Source organism: Mandrillus leucophaeus, unplaced genomic scaffold (assembly GCF_000951045.1).
Source record: "Mandrillus leucophaeus isolate KB7577 unplaced genomic scaffold, Mleu.le_1.0 Scaffold13, whole genome shotgun sequence".
NCBI classification, from domain to species: Eukaryota; Metazoa; Chordata; class Mammalia; order Primates; family Cercopithecidae; genus Mandrillus; species Mandrillus leucophaeus.
In genome coordinates, this window is record NW_012101254.1 from 716,480 (window position 1) to 729,255 (window position 12,776).

At 50.5% G+C, this 12,776-nt stretch overlaps 1 protein-coding gene across 1 annotated transcript in view; it reads left to right on the forward strand.

The window, feature by feature from the left end:
* The window catches only part of CAPN13 (calpain 13), an 85,196-nt gene that overhangs the window by 35,235 nt on the left and 37,185 nt on the right, over nucleotides 1-12,776 (forward strand). Inside the window, exons 5-7 of the mRNA XM_011972548.1 lie at nucleotides 1,605-1,741; nucleotides 7,783-7,957; nucleotides 8,957-9,031. Of these exons, the coding sequence (XP_011827938.1) occupies nucleotides 1,605-1,741; nucleotides 7,783-7,957; nucleotides 8,957-9,031 (387 nt within the window). The remainder of the gene's footprint in view (nucleotides 1-1,604; nucleotides 1,742-7,782; nucleotides 7,958-8,956; nucleotides 9,032-12,776) is intronic.

Genomic DNA, 12,776 nt, shown 5'->3' on the forward strand with positions numbered 1-12,776 from the left:
AAAGAAAGAAAGAAAGAAAGATGAACTAACCAGAGAAGCTCATTCTAGCCAGGACTTACTCATTCTTAACGTCCTACTGTGTGCCAGGCGTTGTCCTAGGTGCTGAACCAAATGGCTACTGCAAAGGAGTCTCTACTCTCATAACTACAATCTTGTTTTCATAATCTCACCTTTTATGATCTCATCTGATCCTAATCACAACCTATGAGGCAGTTCTTACTCCTACTGCCATTTGACAGATGAGAAAACTGAGTCCCAGAGAATTATCTTGTCCAACATCTGTTGCTAAAGTAATAAGAGGCAAGACTAGCATTCAACTGCATTTCCACCGACTGACTGCTATCTACTATATGCTGCCACCCAATTAAGCACAAAATCCAGATTGTCCTTTTGGTACTCCCTTCTAGGGACTGGGATTAGCTTCTCTTAGTGCTTTGGATGCATTTGGTAATCACCATCCTAAAACCATCCCTGTTGCCTCTCATCCTCACTGCTGATACATCTTGCTGCTCACTGCAATAGGAACGCAAGTCCACAGCTATGCAGAACCCGCCACAGTGCACTGGCTCATTAGCAACTATTAAAACATGTCTCCACTGACATATCTGTCTCAATCTCTATCTCTGCTCTGAAATTGCATCTGTGGCTGGATGCAACAGCCTGACATCTGGGGCATCCAGATGTGGAAAAGGCCATGTGGATGAGCGATCCCATCCACCCAGCTTTCCATGGAGTCCACCCAGTGGAAATTGGCCTTCGCCAAAGCTCAGGCCTGAAGCCGGAAACCCTGCTGCTTCTCCTACACAGGGGAGGCCAGCAAAGAGAATCCAAAAAGCTGGTTTTGTTATGAATTTTCCTCATTTGGCCATGTCCCCGGGTGAACCATTCAGAGTTGAATGCTAGAGATTCAAACAGTCTGTTTTGGAGAGGAACATCTGGTTCATTTGCACTCTTAGCAGTAGCAACACCAGCCAGTATCCTTTCTGCTGCTATAATGGCAGGGCAGCTTGACAGGAGAAGAGAGGGGCCAGAGGGAGGCTGTCACTGCTCAGTCCTCCTGAGCCATCCATGTCATCTGTCTCCAGGCCTTTGCCCACAGTGTGCCTCCTGTCTGGGATACCTTCCCTGTATCCCTGCCACATGCTTAAATCCTGCCTCCTCCTTCAAGCTCTCAGCTCCTGCAGGCTCTGCCTCTGTCATGCTAGCCCTGCCCCCACCACTCTCCTCTGTTGGTAGCATTGCTTCCCTATTGCCATTTTGTGCACAAGAAGTACCTGGAGAGTCTCATTTGTGTCACTAAAGCTCACAAAGGACTTGCCAAAGAGAGGCAACGCTTAGGAGCAAAGTGAAGCTAGAACCCAAGTCTGCTTCTTCCTTGCCTATATATTCCTGGACTAAGTTGGTCTGTGACTCATTTTCTCCATCTGCCGGTGGAGATGACATGCCTGTCTCCTGCCTGGCAACCTGGGCTGGGATTTTGTTCTGGATAGAGTTCGTTATTACATTGTAGAGGTCATGTTACAACTTTTGGCTTAAGTTGGGGGACCCAGGAGCTCCCTTGTGCCTCAGCTGTGTCTGAAAGCATATGCTTGGCTCTCTTCCAGTTCTGGCAATGTGGCCAGTGGGTGGAAGTGGTGATTGATGACCGCCTACCTGTCCAGGGAGATAAGTGCCTCTTTGTGCGTCCTCGCCACAAAAACCAAGAGTTCTGGCCCTGCCTGCTGGAGAAAGCCTATGCCAAGTAAGTACAACCCCGCCACCCATCAGCCCAGAGTCTCAGTGCTGGTCCTGCCTACCTGGAATGCAAACAGTCCCCATTGGAGCATTGCAGCCTTTGCCACCTGGCTGGGCGTCTCCGTAAACAGTCACCACGTGCAAAGGTCAGTGTTGGGGCCATCAGGAGGATCCCACAGGCACATAGTGAAGAGTGGGCAGGGCAGAGGCTGGACAGAGATACGTATTGACAATGATATTATTCCAAGGCTGGTATCAGGGCCCAAAGAAATATATTTAATAATATCACGGTCAAAGTCTGACGAGAGGGCAGAGGAGAGAGTGAACAATTCTGACTCTCTGACTCACAGAAAGTCAGGCTGAGGCTGTGTGGAAGTGATGGCATTTGAGTGAGGCCTCAAAGGATGGGCAGGATTTCAGCAAGGGGAGAGGGGATAGGTGGGAGGAGGTATCTCTAACAATGGGAGTGATTCAAATAAAGCCATCCTTGGGGTGGTCCAGGCAGTTGGGCACCCGGTGTGGCTGCTATGAGGTGGCATTTATGTGTGGGTGTGGGGCAGGACATGCTCATTCTCATATGGTCAAAATACCATGACTTAGGGACTGCCTTTCGGTGCTGACAAGCTTAAGAACTTATAAACATCCCAATTCACATGTTGTGCTTAGATTCTTTGGGTTGCTTTTATTCAACAGATGTTTATTGAGCATTTAACCATATGCCAGGCACTGTGCTTGGCACTGGGACAGACGCTCTCAGACTGACTCAAGTGGATGTGTGCAGGACTGTGGATGGGGGAGGTGCACATGTGTGTGTGAGGAAGAGGGCCCTGTCCTAAACACCCACAGAGGTGATGAAGATACACTCAAACTTTCCGTCATCAACACGATGTAAACACGAAGAGTAATGACACATCCGTCTCCTCCTATGAGACTGCAACAGCTGGAGAATGCCAAGTGCTCGCCAGCATGTGGGGATCCAGGACCCTCCAGCAGCACGGGAGGGAGTGTGCACCCAGGCAACCTCTGAAGGACAACCCGACAATACTTCGCTTCACTACACGCACTTCTCACACCCAATAGGGACACTCCTAGGTGCCCTTAAGGGGACACATCTGAGGATGTTCTTGACTGCCACGAGGATGGTATGGAGTATCCATCACTGAGGTCAGTGGGTACAATGGATGGACACACTTCATGGAGAGCTATGCAGCAGTCAGAAGCCACAGATCCCATCTGTGCACGGTGACCGGGACAGTTCTGGGAGGCAGGGTCCTCGCGGTCCCCTAGAAGTGTCCTTAGTGGGTGTGAGACGTGCATGGAGCCAAGATAAGTATTGTCAGGTTGTCCTTCAGAGGCTGCCTGTATGCACACTCCCTCCTGTGCTATTTGGGGGTTCCTGGATCCCCATATCCTGGCAAACACTTGGCACTCTCCAGCTTTCTGGCTTTTGCAAATGAGGTAAGAGGCACTAAGCAATCCCATGCACTGTTATTTATGGAAATGGAAACTCTGTGCCCTGCAATTCTCATTTCACAAGAACACATACGAACAAAAGGTGCACATTCCACATCCTGAAGTGCTTGTCTTGGGGTGGAGGAGAAAAAGAATGTGGATAGAAGGAAGGAAGAAGGAAGAAAAGAAAAAAGAGAAAATTCATGAAATGAAATGAAACAAATAAATTAAAAAAAAAAAAGAGCAAGACCTCGCAGTGACGATATTATGAAGAGGGAAAGCGGCACACCTGGAAATAGGACAGGAAGGTACGCAGAGTTCCAAGGGCCGGGACTGTCATGGGGCCGGTCCCCAGGGCCTGGAGAAAGGCTCTGGCATTGGTTTTGCTGCAGCTGCTGTGGCTTCTGCTCTGCTCTGCTCCTCTCTGCAGCTGGCCTGCTCCTCCTACTACCACCCAGGTGCCTGTCTTTGCTGTGCATCTTCCTCTGCTGCCTCCTTGCTCCGACTTTCTGAGGACCCCTGCTTCCTCTGAACTCCTCATCAGGCCGCCTAGCCTTGTGCCTCTGTCTTTACCTTCTGCTACTTTCTACCCAATTCCCCGCCCAGTACCTGATTCCAATCCAGAGAGTTGGAGTCTTATTGGTAAAGCCTGGGTCAGGACCCCATCGGTCCAATCGGCCATGACCTGGGTCAAGTGGCTACAAAGGGGCACGAGCTGGGGAGGGGACACTTGCCCTCAGAAGAGGCTGTGTGTGAGGCAGGCACCGTGAAGAGGCGAGGGAAGTGTCAGAGCTGGGTATCACTGCTAGCAGATGAAAGCAGAGAGGACCACACCCTTGAGGAGAAAATGAGTGGACAGCATCACAGATCCAGAAAATTCTGGAGATCATCCTAACCAGCCTCTCGGCCCACACATGGAGAAGCTGAGTCTCCGAATTGTGATGGGGTGGTAGGTGCACGTAGTTAAGCTGGGCCTGCTGGGTCTTTACTCACCTGGCCAGGGGACATCATTATCTTCCCCATCCGTTCTGCACCCTTGCCGAGTGCAGTCCTGGGCCCTAGAGGTGGTGATAGCCCCACAGGCCACCCCAGTCCCGGTCCTTCTGGAAGTCACAGTCCAAACAGCGAGGTGCCTCAAGACCTCTTTTTGTGCATTCTTTCTTTCTGAGGCAAACTTGTGAAAAACTATAGTTTTTGTTCATTTCCAGTGTCAGAAAGAGCTGCTCATTAGCATTTGAGAATGAAGCCCAGATAACAGCCAAGGTTGTTGAACCAATCCACATGTTTGGGAGGTTAATTCACTTCTAAGCTACTTATGAAAACACTGCCATTATCTTTTCAATACGGATTCAGCCCTCCTCTCTTCAGGGCCTTGTTTTATCCTTATGTAAAAACAGGGAGACCAGTGGTTCCCTGTGAGAATTAGAAAGCTTGCAGAAGGAAATGATGACTTTGACCCCATTTTGTTAACAGATGACCTAAAGCAATCATTCAGCTTGAAAACAAATAGGAACATGGACGTGGCATCCGCATTCCACTGCTTAAAGAAATCTAGCAGAGGATAAAATGTCTCAAACTATTAAAGCTGTTTAAAAGCTTCCCCACCCCTCACTATCCAAAAAAGGAAGCTCTAAAATGCAGGGGTGAATCACATAGACTTACAGTGTTTCAGAGCCAGAAAGGACGTCTGTCAGCATCAAACCCCACCTTCTTTGAAAGATGAGGAAACTGAGGCTCAGTGAGGTGAAATGACTGGCCCAAGATCACACTCAGATGAGGATGAAGTGAGCACGTTTTTCCCTAGTCACTACTTCCCATGCCTTCCCACCATCCCTGACATTGTCAGTCCTACAGGAAAATGATTTGTCTTTTTGCTGCTTGTGAAGCTCAGTGTCTGGCACACGAGGACCACAGCCCAAACGTAGAGAGCCCATCTGTCCAGATGGAGATGGACCTCTTCCCTCCAACAGTGCAGGCAACAGCCCAGTGAACACATGGACTCCAAACTTTCTATTCTCCTTGCAGCTGGGGAGTCTGGAAATTAATTGGTCAAGTCAAATGAAAACCATAGTTAGGGTTTCGTTTTCCCCAGAGGTCGTGAAATAAGAGAGGAGACTGAGGGACGAGAGCTGGTAGGCTGCTTACCATCCTCTATAGACTCTTTACAGCATTTCAGCATCTGCTCCGGCTCTATCTGAATTCTTTCCTCTTTCATATGATTGCCGGGCAGAAAGACATTTCCCCCAAATGAGGCTGAAGCAGAGGGATGGGGACAAGGTTGTCTCAGAATTCCTGGTTCAGGTGATGAGGAATAGTGGTGGCTGCAGTGAACACAGTTCTCTCTCTCTCTCCTTTCTACTTCCTGTCAGCAAAGGGGGCTAAGAATAGTTGCCATGTTCCTGAACATCAGCAGGATCCGTGAGCTCATGTTTGGAAAGCAGAAAGATAGTTCCTTGTCAAAACACCCAGCTGCTGCTGGGACAGGTTTCATGGGCATTGTGGATGCGTAGTAAAAGAAAGCTTCAGAAGACACCAAGGGCTCTGGCCGTGAGTGGCAGGGGGTGCCTCTGGTTGTCTTGGGTGACTCCGAGATGACTGCCGGATGTCGTGGGTGCAGGACGTCAGATGGGGCCCAGAGGCAGTGAAACAGTGAAGTGAGGGAGGGGCCAGGCCCCACCACGGCTTTTCTGGAGTGCTGTTCTTTAGCACAGCCCTGTTTGAAGCCAGGAAAGGCGCCGTGAGCAAATCACCAGGAAAGGGCTGTTGCAAAGAGCAGGAGGTCGCACTGGTGGGGAACGGATTCCCAAACCCCAGTCCTTGTGAATTTCCAGCACACTCAGCCATGCCCTGGTCAATGGAACAGGAGCCAGAACCCACATGGGACAGCGAGGGATTCCAGAGCTCAGCCCCAACCAGGCACGCTCACCACCAAAGAAAACTCTACAGTTGACTGAGCAAATGCTCCAGAGAGAAGAATCTAGACCCTGGGTCAGAGAGAGGGAGAGAAGGAGGATAAGGTTTAGAACCAGTTTTAAAACAAGATTAATCTGTCACATGGGGGCTCCTGTAGAGATGCCCCTTCATTCTGGAAATCCTCAGCTTTCTTTAATAAAAGGCTTTCTAAGCCATTCCTTCTAAGCATTCATGCCTGGGGCAGTGTCCTGCAGATAGTGACTGCTTGATACATACGTATTTGCTGAAGTGAATCTACTGGAATTCTGTGTGATCCCCAGGAGGAGAGAATGTCAGAGGTGGAAACAGTGAGAAAGGAGTGTTGAGGGCTGATCCAGTCCACCCTGCAGCTTCCAGATGAAAGGCCAAGGACAGGGAGGGGAAGGGTCTTGTCCAGGGTGGCAGACCCAATTGGAGGGGGCAGCAGGACGGACCCAGGCCCTGATCCATGTGTGATTTTGTATTACCAGAACAAAAGCTGCAGCAAGGACTTCCTCCACTGCCTAACGCCCTGCGAAGGGCTCGGCCTCTGCCTGCCCACTGGGGACAGGAACGCGTAGGTCCCTGGCGAGAGTGACAGAGGCAGCAGTGGGTGTGGCTCCTGCTGGGCGTCTTTGATGCCAGGGTCTCCTGCCTGATCTGGCCTCAGTTCCACATCCTTTGTGAGCTTGCCCTGCCTAAATTTCAAAATTCCATGGAACCCTTCCAATTCACCCCATGGATGGGAGCTGAAGTTCTCAAAACACATCTGACTGTCTGGCCGCTGCGTGAGAGGTTCCATTGTGACTGATCAGGCCACCCTCTCTCCTGGGGAACAGTAGGCCTCTTGGGTCTGGCCCTGCCCATCTCCCAGAAACAGAAACGCCATGGGCGGGGGTGGAGGTGGCGTGGCAGGAAGAGATGCTTTGGAGAAGGGGGTGAGGGTTTTAAGCTTTTGGGTTATGTTACGTAAGACTCATCCTTACCTATGTTACCTTTAGTTAAGCCAGTGATCTCCCTTATAATCTGGGGGTGAGTGGGTAATTCTGGGGATGGGAATCCTGGATCAGGGTTTGCAGAGTGAGAACAGCAGCTCCCAATGACCACTGCCAGCATCAGGGTATAGCTGTGAGCTCTTAGAGGGCAAGAACGGGGTTTTTAAACACATGCCTCTCATAGTCCCTGGCCCACAGTCAGTACTTCACACTGCTGTTAAACTGAATGGGAAGCAGGAGATACTCAACGTAGTAATATCCAGTACACGTTAAGGGATGACCACGTGCCAGGCACTATGTGGAACATAGCCCCATGAGGCTCCTTAATGTGTCCAAGGTCAAGCAGCCAAATTTGTGGCAAAGGTAGGGTTCAACCCCTGGCCTGTGGCTCTAGCACAGGCACACCCAGCCTGTCATCAGTGCTGCCACTTATGGGACTGTGCAGGCCTAGGGGACCAGGGCAGGAAGGTACAGAGGACGGTAGGAGCCCCTGGAGCAGCAGACAGTGCTGGAATCTCCATCCAGGCAAATGGGAGGTAGATGGCCATGGTCAGGAGTGGACCAGGCAGCCTCTCACCTGGGAAATAGGCAGAGGGTCAGTGCACAAGTTCCCCTCCTGGAGCATTTCACCAAAGGCACCACGATGGTTCATCCCCCGTTCCCCTCCCAGGCTGCTCGGATCCTATTCCGATCTGCACTATGGCTTCCTCGAGGATGCCCTGGTGGACCTTACGGGAGGCGTGATCACCAACATCCATCTGCACTCCTCCCCTGTGGACCTGGTGAAGGCAGTGAAGACAGCAATCAAGGCAGGCTCCCTGATTACCTGTGCCACTCCAAGTGAGGTAAGTCAACGGGGAGCCCTTTTGCACCAGTTTAAGCCTTTCCTCAGCCAGGAATGCTCAGCCAGGGGCCCATTCAGCTAAGAAGGGTATGGCAAGCTGCCACCATTAACGAACACTGACAGTGTGCATTACCTGGGTCACCTCATTGAACCCTGCAGTAGCCTGCCTCTAAGACAGAAATTGCAGAATTCACTTCACAGAAGAGAAAGCAGGTTCAGAGAGGCTACCTAAGGTGCTCACCATCACACACCTCATAAGTGGCTGGAAAAGGCTTCCAGTGCTGCTGCCCCAGAGCCTGGACCTACTGCTACAGCTCCCAGGCAACCAGTGGGTTTTACCATGCACTGGAGAAGGCGGCTGCAGCTCCTGCCACTGTGGACCACTCCTTTGTATTTTGCCTTAAGTTTACACAGAGTCCCCCGGGGCCCTCTGATGCTCACTGGCTCTAACGGCAGTACCCAAAGGCAGCATGATTCATTTTGAAAAGCTTGAGTGACCCTCCAAATTATTTGAGTCTGTTCTGAGACATCTGGTTTCTATCTGCGGGGATGCTTCCTTCATCTTGAAACATACGGGCTTTGAGTCACACATCGCTAATCCAAAATGCCACCAGAAGCCCAAGATGCACTTTAAACCCCAGTTACTCCCAATGTGGGTGTCAAGTGATTCCTGCCTCCTGCAAATGTCCCAGCAGACATATTTGTGCCGTGTCTCACTGATGACATGTGGTTGGTGGAGAGAGTAACCCAGGCCCTCAGGACTCCATGGGGTTCCTTCCATCACTCATGGGGGTGGTTCCCTGAGGCATGAAATCCCTGGGGCCTCAGATAACCAATGGCCTTCCAACTCTGCCACTCTAGAAAAGAGTTCCAGGCCATCTATCAGTCCCAAGTGAGTCAGTGGGACCCACATGGCTCAGCGGCTGTTTGGACTGTGTTTTTCTATTTCTTTGAAGAACCTGTAGATGTCTAATGCTTGGTCTGCTTTTCTGCTTTGAAGTCAACAGATACAGCACAGGCGATGGAGAATGGGCTGGTGAGTCTGCACGCCTACACCGTGACTGGGGCCGAGCAGGTAAGGCTGGCTGCTGACCTGTCCAGCTCTCCCCTGGCCTCTGCCCCAGCATTCCTGTTCCTTTCAATAGGGGCCAGAATCACATGAAAGGCCAACAAAGATGAAATGAGGATTTATCACCCTTGCCCCCATCATGACATGCACCATGGACAGCCTCAGCTCCTTCTGTTCATCCAGAAGTTCTGACTCCCACTGTCTTCCTTTCCAGGAATCCACCAGAGACCTTGCTGATCTCAGACAGCTCTGAGTGTCTATCTAAACTGGGAGATTAGCCCCAAAGGAGGTAGAATGAACTACCCAGTTGACTCCAGGGGGGAAGTTTTGCCCTGAAAGGGGTTTTATTTGTTACATGCAAGCTAAATTGCTATAACAAAGATACTCCAAAATATAGGGTCTTAAGGCAAAGTACATTTCTCTCTCAGGTAAGCAGGTGATGCCAGGACTAGTAGGTGGCTCTGGCATCTCCACATGGGGCTTCCACCTATGAGCCCAAGACAGCTGCTCTAATCCCTCATCTCCCAGCCAGAGGAGAGAAAGAGGCCAAGGGACACTCATATATCCATATAGAAGGCATGAATTGGAAGAGGCATGCATCATTTCTCTCACATCCCATTAGTCTAAGCTTAATTATGTGACCACACCAAGGCCAAGGGAGGCTGGGACATACACTGTAGGCCCAGATAAAACTTTATTCTCATGGAAGAGGGGGAGGTTGGCACTGGAGGACAATCGTGCTCCTCAATGGAAAAATTGACTCTGGCTGGACAAAAATGTATGTAATCACTGTGTGCAGTATAATTTGGCCTGGAAAACACTACTGAAGTCCAACTTTCTCCGTTCATAAAGAAAGAAGCTGGGTCCTGATAGGAAAGATGTCTTTCACGAGGTTAGACAGATGGCACCTGGGAGATAGCTGGCCTGGACACTCTGTCTCTTTAGTGTCTGTCTACACTTGTCACCACACTTGCGGTGACAGCACTTCCTGGCCATGGGATGGTTTCCTGCAAGTGTTCCTCGGTCTCTGTAGTTCCCACAACACTTGAGGTCTAATAATGTCTTCTAAGCCCTAAGAGACCGAGTTCCAAACTCTAGGGCACATCATTTCTCCCAGGACTTTATGGACCGAGGACTGCAGAGCATCAGGCTCTATGTGTGGCTTTCTCATACTTGCCTGGCCTCTCCTCCTTTCCCACATGTCCTTCCTCTCTCTATCCGTCTGTCTCTCTTGTCCATGGACCTGAGGCCAGTTGTTCCATTGTTTCACATTTTGATGATTGTCCCAATCACAAAACCAAGACAATATCTCCTGTCTCTAATGAATGCTTTTTGTACAACAGGTAATTGTCCAAAATTGACCTTGGCACTTCCAGATTCATGGAAAGAGAGCTATTATCAATTAGTAATATCTATTTGGGGCATGAGATGAGGAAGTCAGGTACCTTTGCAATGTATTTGCCATTCTTGGACAAGATCCTTTTTATACATTGAGATAGCCTTTGTTTCTGCTCTGAACACAGGGGAGAAGGGGCTCGTGTACCCAGAGGTCCAGATGACCTTAGAGCATGAGTCCCCGCAGAGGCTGGCTGTGGAGATGGCAGTGACTGCTGGGTTGCAGAGCAGCTCTGTGAACATCTAGGGTGACAGAGGGGAACTCGGGAGTCCAAGGGCTGTCTCAGCTGCAGTTTGGGCTCCTGATCATGACACCCACAGCTCGAACATTTGTGCCCCCATAGTGTACACTTGGAATTGTTTTAATAATATACTGAGTGGTCTAAACAGAACACCTCCCCTGGGAAGACAGGTGATCAAGACCGCATGTCCTGTGTAATCCGTCCCTGCTCCACCATTCCATGCTGCTGACACTTCACAGAACGTGTTCTAAGAAGCACTAGCCTCTGTGAAAAGGGGTTTCCAAATATATTTGGAAAATGCCACTCACTATATCCCCTCCTTGGCGATTCAGAGTGTACATTTGCATTTTAAAGACGCCAAGAGGCCTGTATGAGCAGTGCAAGCCCTGCTGGTTTTTATTGTACCATTAGCCACAAAACCATTTTTGCTAGGAATAACTATTAATGGCCAATGGAACTGGCATTCAGGATAATTCATTTGAGGAGGTACTATTGCAGGGTAGATAACTTGGGTTACCTCCTGCCCAGTAGCACCTTTCCTGAGTGCTGAGCAGGGTCAGAGGCAGAGTCAGCGGCCAGGGAGTGAAGAAGCACGTGGCCGGCCCATTCTTAGGTGTAGCCATGGCCTTGGCCTCGAGTGTGACCCCTGCACCCCCAGACCAAGGCCCATGCCAGCACGAATGGGTCACTGCCATAAAGGAGGGACACAACCAAGAACTTGAGTTGGTTAAAGACTCCTCCTCCAGAGAGAGAAGGTTATAACTCTGAACCACAAGTGCTAAGATTAAAGCAGCCCATAAATGTGGCATACTTTTTAATCTGCTCATCCTCCCTCTAGGCAGGACACAGACAGGAAGATAAATGAAATTGGCATTTTTTATTATGCACTTAGCTCAGTCGGCGATTCCCTTGGGCAAAGGGGTGAGTGTTTATCTGCATGCCTCACTTAGCCCTGCTTCCAGCCCCTTTGAATCGCAGGTTGATTTTCTCCCCCATGCCCACCGGAGCCCCTGAGTATCCATGAGACACTGAGCATGGCTCATTAAGCTATTTGGGGCACTAGGTGACCATTTCTTGTGTCCTTGCTCCATGGGCTCTGTCAGGTGCTGGGAGTTAACAGTAAACTGTGTGCAAGGCTTGGGGTGCCTCAGGGTAGGGCAGATGGGGTGGGAAAGCTGGGTTTGTGCTTCTTGGAGGCATTGAAAGTGAGAGTCCCTTCTGCTGAGGTACTGGCCAGGGAGCGGCGCAGACAAGGGAAGCAACAGAAAACAGCCTTTTCCGAGCCAGGCTCCTGGGCCCGTGTGTGACTGTACGGCTCCTGCACAGCAATGCCCCACTGGTGAGCATGGGCATTGACCAGGTGGCTCAAGGGTCACAGTCGAGGCCAAGGGCACAGCTACATCCAAGAATGGACCTTTACTCTTGCCCAATTCCAAAACTAGCAGCTGGGACTTTGGAAACTGACCATGGCTAGATTGGAATTCTGCCTCTGCCGCTGTCTTAGCGATCTTGAGAAAGGTGCTTAGCTTCTCCCGTGCTGTTTCCTTAGCACACGTTAGCCGGCACCTAGCTCTGAGCCCTGCCTCCACCTGCGGCTTCTCTTCCACACAGTGATAGTCTGTTCTATCCAGAGTGTTGTCCTTCTTCTCTGACCAACAATCAGGGAGCAAGTTCGCCCCTTTCCTCACCCCTCTGGACTTCTGTCTCCTCAGACAACATTAGCACAGATCGACATCACAGCTACAACTCAATCATATTTTAATTCCTCTCGCCATGCTGAGGGCTGCCGGCTCCCGGGGATGCAGGTTCAAGGGTTGGCTGCTGTGTTGTCATTTTCTCACAGTTCTGTCCTCTGGCTTAAGTGGTATGAGGGAGCAAAGGGGTAGACCTCCTTATCTGAAGTGCGGTGAGGATGAGTAACCCCAGACAGGGGGCAAGGAGAGAAGAAAGGAAGGAGGAAAGGAGGGAGAGAGAGATGAGGGAAGGCAGGGGGTAAAGAAGGAAGGGAGGGACGGAGGGAGGAGAAAAACGAGGGAGGGAGGAAACAAGATAAGAAGGAAGGGGAAGAGAGAGGAAGGAAGAGACAGGAAGAGAGGAAGGGAGGGAGGGAGGAA